Genomic DNA, 16,970 nt, shown 5'->3' with positions numbered 1-16,970 from the left:
CCTCGTCGTTGCCCGAGACACGGCACGGGGGTGGGATTTGTTTTGTTTACTGCGTGGGGTGGGATTTGTTTTGATGATTGGGCGCGTCGGCTCACGCTGTGGCGCCTGGCGGGGCCGGGTGACGAGGCGGGGGGGACTCCGGGGATGCCGATGCCGTGGTCGCGGCTGGCTGGCTAGCTAGCCCTAGCTGGTCCTCGGCGGCAACATGTGCGCCCGCCTGCGCGTGGACGACGGACGGATGTCGCGGTCGCGGTCGCGGCCTGCGGCGCGCTGCCCGCTCGCCCTCGTGGCCTCGTGGGCATAGCAGCCATAGCTGTCCTCGCCGGGTTTTGTTTCCTATTCGTCTCGTTTCCTCCTGTCCTGGCCCGCTAGCGGCTGGCCGGCCGGCTGCTCGTACGTCTCATCTGGTTTCTGACGAGTGATGACGAGGCACGCAGTTTCACCACCTACCCCGGCCAGCCAGACCACAAGTTGGAACGTGAGCTGCGTTTACTACTGGCTGGCCTGGTACAGTAGTAGCTGCGTGTTCCAGTAGCTCTCAATAGTAGCCGGGAGTCTCTCGGGGGACCGAAATGGCTAGGATCCTTCCAAAACCGGGTGATCTAGACACGCAGTACAACGTCGATTTGACAACGATGGCGATGGCGAGCCTACGGGATCGGCACTGTGTCTGTGCGTGTGCACTTGACCGGTGACCGCGTCTACTTGAGCTGCGCCGTTGACCGACGTTACATCTACACATGTGCTAGTAATTTTTTTAGAAAAAGGTAATCTACATTGCTCTTTACCTGCTGCTACCAACAACCTGTTGTCAGAGCTCTTCGAGATCCACATAGAATTCGAAGTTTTATAACAATAAACCGAGATCATTTAAACCTCCACGTTTAATCCAAAATTAGGAACAAGATAGCTCAACTAAGTGCACGTGCGCCCACTAGGTTGAGCTCCAAAATTTTCTAGAGCAAGGGATGGCCACCTAAATATAACTTTTATAGCTAAGTATATGGGTCCATATACAGTTTGAAGTTCACATGATAAATTAAAGTGATCTAAGCATCTATATGTTCAATCCAAACTAAAACAAAAATGCTCAAATAAATGCACTCACATACAGTTCTGGCTAGAGATAACTCGCTCAAAAAATTCTTAGAGCTGAGGTCTGCCACCTAGTACATTATTTGCACTTGACTTCAAAACACACACGGTCGTCTAGGGCACAAAAGTTCTCCATCGATGGCTCCACGTCCGGACGTTGTTGTTGCGGAAGAAATTGCCAGGTAGCATCTGGTGGTGACTTCACTAACAAACAATAAATTGATATGCTCCTCGTCGAGCTCTTGGTCAACCGTAGAACCGTCCTTCCAAGCTAGCCTCATCATGGATGCGAGACTAATGCCATGGAAATTGCACTGCTTGCTACGGTTCCTGAATCAAGCGCTAGAAAATGACGAGACGGAACACGGCCAGGACGACACCGAGAGAGCGGAATCTCCTTTCGCTTCCGTTTCAGAGAAAAGAATCAGCACGTCGCCGTCTTGGTGTAAGGTTATGATCAGTATATGATATGATATGATATGATATGAACACTTGAGTGACACTTTGGGGCAACAATGGATGGGGAATTCCACAAGTGACGAGCCATCCTTATCCCTGCATCTGCATGATGAGTTGACTAATCACAGGAAGACGCATACTAAATACAGTGATAGATGTGCTGTGACTGGGTGCTTAATACTAATAATTAATCGAGGCGCATTAATTTGGTGCACGAAGGAAGGACGAGGGCTTAATAAAGCCTTATAAACAACGGTGGATCTCACATCACTCATATACGCGTATGTCACGGACATTCGTCCTGTGAGAATTGAGATCGAAGATTTGGGCATTTGATTAGTGTGGGTAGGAGGAGATATAAGCGGGAGTGGTCACTAGGCCGGGCATGGAGAATCTCTTGTCACAACGTAACCCTGACGTTCATCCACCGCAGTTTCTTGTATAAATTAAGCCCGGTTTGCAAGCAGGGCTCAACACTGGACCTGGACTATCCTATAAAGAATATAATGAGGCGTACCAAATCGTAACACTTATATGGGACTACATGGAAGCTGATGATGGGTTTTCCGGACGCAAGGGTAGTCGCGGCAAGACCAACCAGGAGTACGCCGGAGCCTTGCCCTTGAAACATCTCATCCACCACCAGCTGCTTTGACCTTCTGGATAACCTGGCTAAACATGAGGCTGATGGCACGAAAATCGCCGCAGCTTTATGCACAGAGTTCTCCGCACCTGGCTTCCAAAACAAGCCGCGTATCTCCGTTGCGTTCGTCCGGAGAGGTGGCGAGATCATGTTTCCCCAGCCAAGCCGTAGCACGTAGCACGTCACCGCCTCACCGCCATCGCTTTGGACTTTTCTCCTGTCAAAGTTACCCAACGGATTAAAGAGTATTTTTATATATAAAAACCAAAGCAAAAGGGCAGAGAGAGAGAAAGGCACAAAGCATAGGCATAGCCAAGCCAGCCTCGCCTAGCGCCTAGTGGCGCCTGAATCCTCTTTGGGTCACGAGAACTTTGGGGCCGGAAGACTGAGTGCATCAGCATCTCGCATGGCAGGCATAGCACGTCACGGCAGATCAAAGTGTAAAAAGCCCACTTGGGCTTTGTCATCTGGAAGAAGCCTTTCTTGGATCTTGACCGCTTGTAATCATAATGTTTTGAAAATTAGCAGTAGTCACATTGCTCCAGATAAATTGAGAAGAAACATTGGGTTGCCAGGGCCAGGCAAAGGCTCAGGACGAAACAGAAACCGTATCAACAGATGTTCGGCTGTACTACTTTCAGCTTGTTTCAGATTGTTTAACACTATTGAATCATCCGAAATTCACTGTGCAAACCATCCGAACACGCCGTGTCCCACATGACCTAGTAGACACCAGTGCTTGAACAAGAGTGAGTGCTGGAGCTGGACCGATGTGGTGCTAGTGGGGATGGGCATGATGGGAGGCAGATTAGTGTTGGTAAAAGGCCTTTTTGATAGTAGTACAGTACTCCTGAAGAATCGAGGTGGCATGAGATTGCAGCTCCCAAGGGGGACAAAAGGAAGTGGGCTGAGAATCAGCCCGGAACGAAAGTTCCGTCATGGTTTCCCAATTTAGGCCCCAGCCCTACTACTACTATCCGAAGGAAAAAGTTGGTTTTGCAGTAGCTGAAATGATCATTACGGTGGGGCAATGGTTTTGTTGTTTTCTCGTGTCCGCTCTTCACTGGTTCTTGGATGAGTATCCATCTACTGCCTTCTTCACTTTAGCACTCAGACGCCACGTCAAAGAACGAAAGAAAGCTTCACGTTCACTGAACTAGCTACTCCATGTCCACTGTCCATGGAGCATCTAATCTCTTGTGTGGAGACTTTAACAAAGAGAAAGTGGGAATCAACAGAAAAGGCAAGTATTCTTCCAAACAAATGAATAAATAATTGTAATTGCAACGACAGTTTGTTCAAACAAAGTACAGAGCAACAGCCCATGAGAGATGCTTCTCGCGCTATTTCACCCTCAGTTCTACCCGGCATCTGCCGAATCTAAACAAATGAAGCCATCATTAACTTATCTACCACTAAGCACCCCTGAGGCTCCCAGGATTATTCGGTTACAATTACAATCTCTTCAAGCTCTTCTTTCTTGCATCCATCTTCTTCTTATCAACTACTTTGACGGCATGTGGCGCATCCTTCTTGGGCACGCCGGATGCTCCTACAACAGGATCAGACGTAGCAGCATTCTGATCCAGAGAGTTTTTACCTAATGCTTTGGCCGCAGCAGAGGTAGATATCGTTTCTGATGCCAAAGGTGTGTTCTCACCGAGAACAACATTGGACTGGCCCACATTTAGAGCTGTGGTTGACTCAGAAATAACTCCGCTCTTCGATTTGTTCTTTGGTTTAATTGCGTGGATGCCAGTGTATAGCCTACATACAGAGCACAGAAATGGCCATCAGGAACTCGTTACAGCTTCAAAAGACACTTCAGTAAGAGATATGATCTGACATATGTAATTGTAGACAGTGCTTGCACACAATCATAATAATGTAACCTTCACCACAAAGGGGAAAAAGGTTGAGTGCTAGTCTAGGCTGATAACATGAAATTGAAAGTGAACCTTGCATGCCGTGCGTACTCCTCGTAGTTTTCAAGTAACATCTTTCCAGCTTGTTCATTGAGGGCAGATTCAGGAAATGGTTCAATCAGAAGGCATCTCACTACCTGACAAACATGTGAAAAAGCAATCCATAATAAGTTCGCGGCATGTTGTGACGTACTGACGATATTTGGATATCTGAGATAGATCAGACTTGAAAATTGATTACGAACACGTAACGCATTATCAGTAGAATAAGGACTAAGGGTGAGTGTGCTGTATTTTCAGCTTACCAGCAGAACATGTCTTAATCCAAGACCAGGATTCCAATCCTTCTTCAGTGTATTCACACATATCTCACCACTAGTTGCTATGTTTGGATGGAAAATTTTGGTCAAAAAGAATCCTGCAAGTAGAAAGCCAAATATTTTTAGTTAAATGCTTTACTAAAAGGAAAAAAATCTACTATGGAAGATTCTCAAAGTTTCAAAAGATAGCAACCTTTTGGAGGAGAATGAGGGAAGTCACGGGATAATAATAGCTTCATCCTGAATAATCCATTCTCGTATGGAGTTCCAGCTGCACCATGTTGCGATTCAGATTTTCAAAACATATTTAAGAAAGTAGGACAAGATAAAAGGAAACTTAGAAATTTCAAAGCAATTCAAGGTCTGTCGTAGCCACTGTCATAGGGCAAGCTTCATGGTACTTAGCTCTAAACAAACAAGTTTATTAAAAATATATGGACAGACAAAAGACTAACACTACTTACTAAGCAAGTTCAACAGCATGAGCACCATAGATACATGCAAAATTAATCATTAAAGTAACAAAATAATGGCAGGTATAAAACCGATGTGTCTTGACAATATCTTACCCGGACCCTCAATATCAGCAAAAATAGTGGTGAAGTCATCATCATTAACACTAACTTTGATCCCTTCTGGAGGTGAGTCGTCAAGATTCTTCAATTCTTTAGCCAATTGTCGGATCACATTTGGTGGGAGGTTCTCGTTGGTTGCCTTCAGTGACATCCACATACATATGTCATTGGAATCATGCTCGCCCCAGAAAGTAATCCTAAAATGTTAAGTTTTCAGATTCTAACCATGGAAGCAATAGCAGCAGACAACTTTAAAGCCGCTTCTTCAGCAGCTTCACTTATAAATCCTGTAGTACCAGAATAATACCTTATGGCACAAACTCAGCACTGTGCAATTGCAAAATGTATTTATGGTATTAGATACTATTGGATACATAGAAGAACATCACAAAATCAAGTAAGCATTTATAAAAACTAAGGAAAAAATCAAAGATGCATAAGGTGCTTAGAATGGTCTTGTGGAAGGCAAGTACTAATGGCTCCAAAGCAGGTGTGTGCAAATTGAACTGTGGTGAGCAGAAAGCAAACATTGCACATAGGAGCACTCGAATAGTTATTTCAGAACCCTAAAATAGAATTGCAAGTTCGGTTTCCAACTAAAACAGAATAAAAAATAGTTTTTGGCTTTTCACATATGTTGCTTGCTCTTTGCTGTTGGTCCAACCATCCGCATGCTTGCTGCATCTATCCGAGGATGAGGCTGGTGCACAGGCGCACAGCGGACATCAGAGGTACCATGCGGCACCAGCACCTCCCCTCTCCACTTCTGTGGTAGATTTGGAAGCACCTCAGGCAGCGGGAAGTGGTCCAGTGCGGAGGAGCAGTGGAGCACAGCCTCCTATGCAGTGCGGAGGATAGGTCTCTGTCAGCATCTCAAGCGAGCTCTGTGGGCTCCAGTGACGTCTGGATGCAACCAATGTAGAAGGAAACAAATGAGACCATGAGAGGAGTTGGAGGGAATCCGGCCGGTTTTTGTGCCATTGACTGGATCTAGTCATCTCCATGAGTTTTGTGGAGCCATGGCTGGATTTGTTTGAGAGGGCGAGGGAACCTAAAGGAACAGGTAGAACCCTTATTGTAGTCATGTAAAGGTCAGGAAGAGAGGAATTATTTTTATGTTGTCTGTGGAACCCACACATATCGAAGCAGCCGAACCTCTGGCCCTTCAATTTGAACACACATTACGGTGCTCTTAGGAAACAATTAACATCACTAAGCCTGTATTCTTGGTTCATGCGACACATGGTACATCACTAGCTCTTGTAGAGATATAGATACACCCAACGAAAATGATCCCTGATACAAATATGAACCATTTCTGTGTAAGTGGTAACTTTAACAACGGTACTGAATAAAGAATATTGCCATATGAATTATGCATGTAGGTAACTAGGTGTAGACCAGGTACCGACAGAAGTGACATAGAAGCAAAAAAAGGAAAGGAGTACTTCAGGCCTTCACCATTAAAGGTCGACCGCATAATTGAGGTGGATATGGAATATTCCATGTCCCAAGTAATTGCAACTTTCTTGATCTATATCAATGTTTACAAGTCGTCTAGTCGAACCTAGTCGCCATGAGACCGACCAGGCAATTAATCGCGATTAGTCGTCGACCAGGCCGATTAGTCGAGCCTAGTTGACCCTAGTAGTCCCCTCCTTTTTGCTGCCAATTTTAGAGCCTATGCACAAGCAGCCACCACCCACACTACCCAAAGCAGTTTATACCCTATCCAATTATCCAAGCACAAGCAGCATACCACATCAAAGGAGTATATCCAAGTCCAAGATCCAAGCAAGCATAAGAAATATAGTTCAGACTTCTGAACAGAGGAAGGAAAGGAGAGGAACAACAGGAGCCAAGCTGGTCGTCCCTGTCCTAGTCGGACGACTAATCACGATTAGTCGTCGGCTAATCGGACGACCAACTTTCTGATCGAGCTAATCGCGTCGGTAGCCCAAATCGGTCACCAGGGACCGATTAGGACGACTAATCGTGATTAATTGGACGACTTGTAAACATTGATCTATATAAAGGAGTCATTTCCACAGCCTAACTAGTCATTTGCTGGCTATCCAAACATCAAAAGGAATCAATTCCTAATAAATACACCAGCTTCTATAAACCATTGTCCCCTCATACACAGAAGGATAAATATGACATGCACAACCACACAAGGCACACGTAAGGGTGACAGTAGTAATTCAATGCTGCTAAGAAATTATGCCCTCAATGTCTGCAAACACCAAGAACTGCAATATATAGCAACATATAAAGTACGAAAGAAGTATTAAATACGTGGATAGCGCAGTTAAATCAGACCAATTAATCGCCATTCTGGAAGTAAGTCACGGTTGTCCATTACATTGCTGTTCCATGCTACTGCATTTGTGTCAATCTATCAATTGGAGCACTTTCACGGGCTATTCATTGTGGTTAAGTGGTTAACAACACAGAGATAGAAAACAGCAATGCCAACTAAACATATCAGACTACGATAGTGCATAAGGCGTGCTCCAAGTTCCTTACATCCAGGGCCTGGCACGGTGAACTTTTCACTACAGCAACACAATGGCAGTCCTAAACAATATACCAATCCAACCCCACCTCATAATTCAGAAATGGATGTCTCTGTTCAGAAATGATCTATGTTGGGTAAAGGAAATGTGAGACCAATCAATTGCCCCAGCACACATGGGCACGAGGTTGGCTGAGATCCCATCTTGGTCCCCTCCTTCCAACGTAAGTAATTGGATGCTTACCCCCCGACGCAGGGCAGGCGCCGTAGGACAGAAGAGACCGCCCCCTTCTTCGTCACCGGCCTACCACCGCCTCCGGCTGTACGGCCGATAGATCGACGTTGCCCCCCGGCTCGTAGGTACGCAGGCAACGACCGATCCTGCAGCGCGGGCTGCCGGGGAGCGAACGAAGAGGCAATTGAGACTGCTGAGAGTGGAGAAGTCTCAGGCGGCGGGGAGGGGATGACCGCCGCGCGCCGCCCGGCTGTGGTCCGGGTGGTGGAGGCCTGGACGAGGGGAGGGATATGAAACCCTAGGCGCGGGGAGAAGGGGAAGAGGAGGAGAGGACAAAGGAGCCAGCCAGGAACTGAGATTTGAGTCTTGTTGAGAGTCGAGTTGCCGAAATGGGAATTCAACAACGCAATCCGCTATTCCGCTGCGAGGAGCGCTCCGACCGTTGACGTCGAGTGGTCCCCGCCGATGCGGAGCACGGCCTAGAGGATGGGCCCACCTGCCGACGGTTTGTTGGGCCCCGGATCCGTGGCTGTGGTAGCCGTTGGTCCTGCCCAGCAGCCCAGGTCTCGGATTCAAAATTCCGGTGGGCTGCCGGACTGTGAAGTAATGATCCTGTCCCCGAATAAATAATATTTTTTTAAAGTTGTCTTAAGTTAAAAATTTTAAACTTTAACCGAATTTATAGAATAAAACGTTAAGATTCATAGTATTAAATTAGTATCATTAGATTTACTATAGAATATATTTTCATAAATTGTTCATTTTATGTCATAGATGTTGTTACTCTTTAAAATTTATTGAGAGAATTGTCTGTTGGACATCTAGAGTGATGGTCCTTTACTGGCGGACATCCACTTTGAAGCATTTTGCCATATGACACTCTGTGTCGGTGTTTTGGAACCGGGGGTCCCTCAACCAACGAGTGAATTTGTACTGCGTGTCCCTAATCCCGGATGGTGATGCAAAGAGACACAAGGTTTATACTGGTTCGGGCAGTCGAGGCCCTACGTCCAGTCTGAGAGATTGATCTTGTATTCCTTGCACCGGAGTGCTCGTGGTAGGGGGTTACAAGCTGAGTGAGAGAGGGAGCTAGCCCCAGGTCTCGGCGAGGGTGGTGCGAACGGCTTGGGACGTTGCTCCCAAGCAGCGTGGAAGTGCGTGATTCTATCGGTGTGTTTTTCCTCCCGCCCCCCAGAAATGGCCCTGGCTACCTCCTTTTATAGTTACAAGGAGGAAGCGAGAGGTACATGAGAAGGCTACTATTTGCTGACGTATTCCGCTCCCTGAAGCAGTATGGCGTCGTGGGAGTTCCAGTCGATGTCTAGTCGGTATGGTCTTCAAGGCTGACGACATGCTGCGCTCTTGTACTTTTGTTGACTTGGTGAAATGCCGAGGCCTGGTGGCTGCTGTAGTAGGCTGCGTCGAGACCTGTCGCGCTGAGGCCGAGACCCACTGTGCCGAGGCCTGCTGTGCCGAGGCCTTTAGCGGGTGGCAATGTGAGGTCTGGGCGGCCATCGCCGATAGTTGATTTGGGCGGAACAGTGCCGAACACGCGTCTACAGGATACGGTGCCCTGTATCGTCAGTAAGGGATGGTAAAAAGGCGATTTGACCGTTGTCCTGCCGCGGCATGCTGCCGATCGTGACTTCCGTAGTGCGGGCAGCTGGGTGCATTAATTGGATGCGATAGCCTGCCGGAGTGACTTTTGAGGTGGAGGTGACGAGATTGCGGGACGAGCCCAGCCTCGGGCGAGGCGGAGCATGGCCAGTTCGCCCGAGGCCCTACCGGGAGTCTCGGGCGAGGCGGAATCCGAGGCTCATCGGGGGTCTCGAGCGGGGCGGAGCGGTCGGTTCGCTGGCCCCGAGGTCACAGGAACCCGGTTCTGACTCCCCACGTCGTGTCCGTCCTTGGTGCAGGAGTTTAGGCAGCACAGTAGCCGGTAACCCTTGCACAGTCCCGTCGTGGATGGCAGGGTGCTGACGTGACGGACGTCTGGTCTGCCACGTCGCTGCACTGCGCCGCCGTGTGATTTGTTGGAGTGGTTGAGCGCCTCGACAGGACGTGCGGAAGTGACATGCGGGTCGTACTCGGTCTTGTGCGTCGTGGGGCTCCAGTACGGCTTGATGCAGGACATGGCGGGCGACGTGCGGGTTGCCGTGTAATGACGTCCGTAGGGGGCAGCGGCTATGCCGAGGCCGAGCCATCGCGGGGGGCTCGGTGGTCATGGACCCTCAGGCTGCCGAGCCCGTGAAGCAAACTGTCGAGGTTCTTGGGGGGAGTTATTGGCCTTGGGTACCGATTCCGAGGCTACAGTAGCCCAGATGTGGCTCCCCACGCTGCATTGTCCTCGGTGCAGGAGTTGGCAGCATAGTGAGGCATGGGCGTCACGGTGGTTAGTACAGTGGCGGGTAACCCCTGCCCAGTCCTGCCTCCTGTCCCATCGGCCATTCTGCTGTACTGTGCCGGGCGTGCGGTTGTCGTCAGGGGCAACAGTCGGCTGAGCTGATGTGACACGACGTTTTGTCAGAGGGACGGGAGAAGGAAGAGGCGGCGGAGTGCTGCCGAGCCTGCCTTGCGCGAGACGGAGGGTCGGTGGCCCGGCCGTGGCCTTTGGCGGGGAATCGCTCGGGGTCGGTAGCGAGGGGGCCTCGGGCGAATCGGAGAATCGGCCGAGGCCTGCGGCGATGGGCCTCGGGCGAGTCGGAGAATCGGCCGAGGCCCTTGGAGCCTCGGGCGAGTCGGAGAATCGGCCGAGGCCAACAGCGTTTAGCTGGTTTCGATCTTTACGAAGTCTAAGCAGTCGTTTTTTGGATTTTGCTTAGGGTACCCCTTCTCACGGTATCCGACAGTAGCCCCCGAGCCTTGGGGGGAGTGGAGGCACTCCCCCTGAGGTTCTGACGAGAATTGGCTCTTGATAGTTCCTGTCGGGATGTTGTTTTGTTTTCGGGGTTTCGGTGGGTGCGCGCGAGCGCACCCGCCGGGTGTAGCCCCCGAGGCCCTGGAGGAGTGATTTCACTTCTCCAGGGGCTTTTCTCTCTTTCGAGTGGGGAGTTACATTGTGTTTGCCGGGCCCGTGGGTGCGAGTTCGGATCGCAGGGCCTCGACGATGCTGCGGGAAGAGCCCCTTAGCCTCCGCCTGGAGCGAGAGGGCCGTCAGGGGTTCACCCGACTTTTTATTCGACCCTCGCGCTTCCTTTTCGCTCGGAAGGAGGGTTTGTTTTGCCGAGACCCCTCGTGTGCGAGTCTGAGCCGCTGGGTCTCGGCAAAGTGTCGCAGGAAGAGTCCCTTAGCCTCTGTGCGGAGCAAGAGGGCCGTCAGGGATTCTCCTGACTTTTTGTTCGACCCTCGCGCTTCCTTTTCGCTCGGAAGGAGGGGTGGAAGATGCCACGCTACCCTCGGTGGGCGCGAGCGACGGCATTTCCGGTGAGCTGTTATCGGGTAAGTCCGAGTGGAGGCCCGTACCCCGTTCGCTGGGGGTCGGCTAGCGGTCCTGAGACGCGCTCCAAGAGTACCGGAGGGTTTCTCTAGTGGGTGCCGAGGCCGTTCGCTGGGCCTCGGTGGCTCGGTGCCTCCCTACGGTGGGATCCCATTCGGAGACTTCCCTGCCGGTCTCGGACACGACACAGGGCATCCCAAGCGTCTCGCTTGCTTGGGCCTCGGCCTCGCATAGGCTCGCCCGTAGTCGCCCCTGACTCTGTTGTCCTGGGGCGGCTGTCGAAACCCCTGGGGGCCCAGCCTTCGAACCCCTGGACCGTAACGGGCTTGGGTCGCTTGTCTTTATCTCGGGTGCAGGAAGAGCCCCCGAGCCTCCGCACGGAGCGAGAGGGCGGTCAGGGGTCCTCCCGTCTTTTTTGCCCGTCCCCCGCCCGTCCTTTTCGCTCGGACGGGGGGGGGCTGTTTGCCGAGCCCACTCGTGTGCGAGCCTGAGCTGCTGGGTCTCGGCAAAGTTGCAGGAGGGCCCCCGAGTCTCTCGCGCGGAGCGAGAGAGCGGTCAGAGGTCCCCTGGCTTTTGGTTCGCCCCTCGCGTGTGAGGGTCTGACTGCCGAGCCCCCCTCGGGTGCGAGCTTAGGTCGCGGGGTCTCGGCGTCTTTTTGCAGAAGGAGCTCCCTAGCCTCTGCACGGAGCAAGAGGGCCGTCAGGAGTTCTTCCGGCTTTTTGAACGACCCTCGCGCTTCCTTTTCGCTTGGAAGGAGGGTTTGTATTGCCGAGCCCCCTCGTGTGCGAGCCCAAGTCGCTGGGATTCGGCAATGTGTCGCAGGAAGAGTCCCTTAGCCTCTGCACGGAGCAAGAGGGCCGTCAGGGATTCTCCTGACTTTTTGTTCGACCCTCGCGCTTCCTTTTCGCTCGGAAGGAGGGTTTGTGTTGCCGAGTCCCCTCGTGTGCGAGCCCAGGTCGCTGGGACTCGGCAACGTTTTGCAGGAAGAGTCCCTTAGCCTCTGCGCGGAGCGAGAGGGCCGTCAGGGATTCTCCTGACTTTTTGTTCGACCCTCGCGCTTCCTTTTCGCTCGGAAGGAGGGGTGGAAGATGCCACGCTACCCTCGGTGGGCGCGAGCGACGGCATTTCCGGTGAGCTGTTATCGGGTAAGTCCGAGTGGAGGCCCGTACCCCGTTCGCTGGGGGTCGGCTAGCGGTCCGGAGACGCGCTCCAAGAGTACCGGAGGGTTTCTCTAGTGGGTGCCGAGGCCGTTCGCTGGGCCTCGGTGGCTCGGTGCCTCCCTACGGTGGGATCCCATTCGGAGACTTCCCTGCCGGTCTCGGACACGACACAGGGCATCCCAAGCGTTTCGCTTGCTTGGGCCTCGGCCTCGTATAGGCTCGCCCGTAGTCGCCCCTGACTCTGTTGTCCTGGGGCGGCTGTCGAAACCCCTGAGGGCCCAGCCTTCGAACCCCTGGACCGTAACGGGCTCGGTGCCTGGTCCCTTTGCCTGAAAGGAATCGGGTGGGGGTTACCTCTCTCCCTGCGGTTAGCAACGGCAGGCGCGCCTTTTGAGGCAGCTTTTTCGGGGAGGTGGGACGGCGCCTGCAGCTGCTGCGGTTGGGCGTGACGTGGCGTCAGTCGACGGGACGTAACTGCACGCGCAATTAATGAGGAGGGAGTGGGCGGTAAGACCGGATCTGGATAACCGCACCGGATTTCCTGGGGGAAACTTCCCCGATTTCGTCGCCCGGTGGTTTCGATTCGTCCCTGCATAAATACGCAAACAGCCTCGCCCTCTCCCTCCTTACCTTTTCCGCGTTCGCCTTTGCTGCCTCCGTGCCGTCGCTGAGAGCATAGAGCGCCGGGGAAGAGAAGTGCGAGGGCGAGAGATCGAAAGAGAGAGGGAGAGAGATTACCGCTGTAGCAGCGTCCTCCGCCGCGCAATGGCTGGTGGTCCCGTCATCCTCCCGGCGGATCCCTGGGAGCGGTCCGACGTCACCGAGGAGAAGCTGCAGTCGCTCGTGGAGGCCGGTCTTCTTCGCCCGATCACCGACCCCGACGAGCCGGAGTGGATTGCTCCGGGGGACGAGTCGGAGCCGAGGCCGCGCGACGGTTACGTGGTGAGCTTCGTCGTCTTCCACGAGCGAGGCTTCGGGTCGCCGGCGGATAGCTTCATGCGGGCACTCCCGCACTACTATGGCGTGGAGCTGCACAATTTCAGCCCCAACTCCATCGCGCAGGCGGCCATCTTCGTCGCCGTCTGCGAGGGGTATCTAGGGATCGCTCCCCACTGGGAGTTGTGGCTCCATTTGTTCCGAGCGACGTTCACCTCCAAGCCGGGGGGAACGAGGGGGGCTCGGAAGGCGCAGAGGGCCGGCGGCTGCACCCTCCACGTGCGCCAAGACCGGCAGTCCCTCTACATCCCGGCCCAGCTGTCGACGTCCAACCGTCGTTGGTATGACGGCTGGTTCTACCTCCGCAACGACGGCGGAGGACTTCCCCCTTATACCGGGCGGGTTGTAGAGAGTCAACCGGAGAAATGGGGGTACGGCGTCATCAAGGTCGACCAGCCTAGGCTGGAACCGCTCTTGAGGGCCTTGGGGAAGCTGCGTGACTGCGGCCTTTCGGCGGCCGTGGTCGTGGCGGCCTTTCACCGCCGGAGGGTGTTGCCGCTAATGGCCCGGCGACGGCGGTTGTTCGAGATGACGCCGAGCGACCCGGTCGCCGGTATCAAGATGTCCGCCCTCGCCCTTACCGATGACGAGACCCTGCGTCGGGTGAGGGAGGCGGTAGACGGGAAGCCGAGGCTCGATGACTTGATGCCGTTCCCGATGCGCCCGTCGCGGGGGTATGTCTCGCTGGTAAGTTGGATGTTGTCGAGGCTTTCGCGTCCTTCTTGTTTTTCGCCTTTTTGGTCTGTTGTCTTACTTCGTCGCTCTCACAGGGGATAAGAGACGTGCGAGGCTCCCCGCCGCCCGTTCCTGAGGACGCCCGGCGGCGATCCGTGAACAGGGCGCGTGCCGAGGAGGAGAAGAAGAAGAAAGATGCCCAGGAGGCGAAGCGCACGAAGAAGATCCTCGCGCGCGAAAAGCTGGACGCCCGTCGCCGGCGCCAGAGGCTCGACGGTCTCCCTTTGGAGCCGTCTCCCTCGCCGTCGGTGTCGGATTCTTCGAGCGACGGCGGTGGGTGCGAGGTGGGGACGGCCTGCCTGGAACACCTCCCCGACATCAGGGAGATGGTTCCCGGGGCGCCGGCAAGGAGCCTGACGCCCCTAGGAGAAGGAGGAGGTGTCCCGGGGCCAGTGGTGGCCCGTCCCGGCGCCGAGGCCGGCACACCCGAGGCGCGGGTGTCGGAAGAGCGTGCCGTCGGCCCGATGGGTTCGACGGTGGAGGTTGAGCGGGTGACGGTGGGGGCGACCCCATTATCTCCGCGAAGGGTCGAGGAGGTGCCGGGGTCCGACGGGGTCCAGCTGGCGCTGGTGGACACCGAGGCCGCGTTGCTGCCACCACCGCCGCCGTTGCAGAGGAGGCGGACGGTGTCGAAGCGGTTGCATCCCCGTTCGCGGTAAGCGTCTTTCCTGGCGGAGTCCGCTTCTTGTTTGCCCCTTGGTTGCATGCTGACCTTGGGAGTGTCTTTTCTTGCAGCCAGACGCTTCTGGTGGGAGACCCTCCCTTGGCGCCCCGTAAGGCGCTCAAGGTGAACGTTAGCTCCTCCGCCCATCAGGCAGCGGAGGCGCAGGCTGACGCGCAGCGTGGCGCGGGGTCGGGTGAGGCCGTTTTGGAGGAGGCGGCTGCCCAGGAACAGGGGGCCGAGGCGGCCGCGGAGCGAGTGGAGGAGGAGGCCGCCCAGGAACAGGGGGCCGAGGCGGCCGCGAAGGAGGCTGGGGCGTCTGCTATTGCCGAGGCCACTGAGGGCGAGGCCGGAGCCCCCAAGACCTCCGACGTCAGGGCGGTGGACGCCGAGGCCATCAAGGTAGAGATGGCGGAGGCCTAGAGCCCTCGGGTCCGTCGAGACCGAGGCGATGGAGGTGGAGACGGGGCAAATTTTGGCGCCGCCCCTGGTTCAGACAATCTCGTCTGATGATTCCTCCCGAGGGAAGGAGGCGGCGGACGTCGAGGCGGCCAGTACCGCGGAGCAACAAGTCCCAGATCCTGCCGAGGGGAGTTCGGCCCTTGTCCCGCTACGGCCCGAGCCCCGTGGGTGGAACTTCCCGCGTGTTTTCTGGCGGGACCAGGCTGATCCCGAGGGGGAGCCTGTGTTCGCCCTTGAGGACGTCGCCGAGGGGGGGCGTTGGGATACCCTCGAGGAGTATCGCCGATTGGCCGTGCGGTCGTTGCAGACAGCGATGACTGTCATGGAAAGGGACTTGCCTGGTGTCACTCGGGTGAGTACTTTCCCCTCTCGTGCCGCGTTGTTTTCTCTCCGAGCCCGCTCGCAGTGTTTTGACGTGTGTTTTTTGTTTTGCCTCCTTAGGAGCTCGAGACCCGATCCCTTGGGAAATCGGTGTTCCTGCGAAATGAGAGGGATATCTGGGACCAGCTCCGGCGCCAGAAGGGCTTGCTTGCCGATGCCCAGGGACTATTGTCGGCGCGGAGTGCGGAAGTGGAGGACCTCCGCCTTCGTTGTGCCGACATTCAGGCGGAGTTGGCCATGGCTAAGGAGCAGTCCGCCCCTCTGGTGGCCAAGATCAAGGAACTGGAGGAGGAGCGAGACTCCTTCAGGCTTCGGGCCCAAGAAGCGACGGCCTCTGCGAAGGCTACAGCCGGGCAGCTGGGTGCGGAGCAGAGCGAGCATCAGGCGACAAAAGTCGCCCTGGCAGAGGCTACCAAGGCGGCCGAGGCCTCTCGGGTCGAGGTCTCAGCCTGGAAGGGCAAGGCCGAGGGTAAGTTCCGCTGAACCATGTTCCTCGTTCCATTTGCTCTTTTTGTCCTGGTTCGCGCTTGACTCCTGACCCCTTGCTGCGACGTAGGTCTGGAGAAAGAGGCCTCCCAGGCGGCTGAGGCCTCCGTCGCGGCGCAAGCAGCGCTGGATGTCGAGGTCCGGGAGCACGAGGCGCTGCGCAGCGCTGTCCGGTCTGCCTGCGAGGCTCTGGACGTCGAGGAGGTCCAATCAGCTAGCTCCCTTGGGAGCCGCCTCATCGCGTTGAGCGGCCACGTCCGCGAGAGACTCCGAGGGGCGTTGCACACGGGTGTCAAGCGCGCCCTGGCCGTCGTCTCCTCGCACTACGCCATCAACCTCGAGGCTGTCAGCGACGGCTACGTGTTGCCAGAAGATGACGAGGAGGCTGATGCAGAGGTCGTGAGGCTGTTGGAGGCGGCCGAGGCACCTGGCACCGCGTTGGCCAAGCTGTTCGAAGAAGAGGTGGTCCCTCCCGCGCCAGCCGCCGATCCTTGAGCTTTGACCTGGGCCAAAAGGGGCCATGTAACCGAATCGAGTTAGTTGCCGAATCGTGACGTTTTTTTGTGGCCGTCGAGGCCCTTAAAGTATTTGCGTATGTGTGCTTCTTAACCGTTTTCCATTCTATTTCTAAGTTCGTGCCCTCTGTCCCGATCGCGAAGAAATCCCTCGGAACCTAAGCCGTCCTTCGGCGAAGGGCGGTGAGGGAGCTGCCGTAGCCCAGAGGCGTAGGCCGTTCTCACGACTCAGCCGGCCCTTTGGCCTCTAGACAGGCTTTTGGTCTTTGGGTTTCTTGCGAAGGTCCCGTCGGAGCGCGAGAGAGTTTGGTGTGGAAATTTTCGGAAAAACGGTTGAGAAATGGTGTCCGGGACTTAGGGGGGTTCCC

At 54.6% G+C, this 16,970-nt stretch overlaps 2 protein-coding genes across 3 annotated transcripts; one reads left to right on the top strand and one right to left on the bottom strand.

The window, feature by feature from the left end:
• Nucleotides 1–3,447: 3,447 nt before the first annotated feature.
• LOC136521532 (ubiquitin-conjugating enzyme E2 22-like) lies at nt 3,448–8,158 on the bottom strand. Of its 2 annotated transcripts, XM_066515278.1 has the most exons (7): nt 7,780–8,158; nt 5,243–5,344; nt 5,012–5,156; nt 4,636–4,713; nt 4,428–4,540; nt 4,156–4,259; nt 3,448–3,964 (listed from the first exon to the last, which is right to left on the bottom strand). In XM_066515278.1, the coding sequence occupies exons 2-7, from the start codon at nt 5,243–5,245 to the stop codon at nt 3,652–3,654; spliced, it is 756 nt and encodes a 251-aa protein (XP_066371375.1). In that variant the 5' UTR covers nt 5,246–5,344; nt 7,780–8,158; the 3' UTR covers nt 3,448–3,651. The 2 variants fall into 2 exon arrangements, with proteins under 2 accessions (XP_066371375.1, XP_066371374.1); XM_066515277.1 differs by lacking the exon at nt 5,243–5,344 and having other exon boundaries at nt 5,012–5,214.
• Nucleotides 8,159–15,209: 7,051 nt separating this feature from the next.
• Nucleotides 15,210–16,642, top strand: LOC136524385 (uncharacterized). The gene is made up of 3 exons (XM_066517785.1): nt 15,210–15,572; nt 15,662–16,070; nt 16,158–16,642. Exons 1-3 carry the CDS (start codon nt 15,210–15,212, stop codon nt 16,580–16,582), a joined length of 1,197 nt encoding a protein of 398 aa, XP_066373882.1. The 3' UTR covers nt 16,583–16,642.
• The last annotated feature ends 328 nt before the right edge of the window (nt 16,643–16,970 follow it).

The sequence above is a fragment of the Miscanthus floridulus genome, chromosome 18, assembly GCF_019320115.1.
Source record: "Miscanthus floridulus cultivar M001 chromosome 18, ASM1932011v1, whole genome shotgun sequence".
In the NCBI taxonomy this organism is placed as follows: Eukaryota; Viridiplantae; Streptophyta; class Magnoliopsida; order Poales; family Poaceae; genus Miscanthus; species Miscanthus floridulus.
Note: the sequence above shows the minus strand (reverse complement) of the source record. Positions and strands in the feature narration are given on the sequence as shown.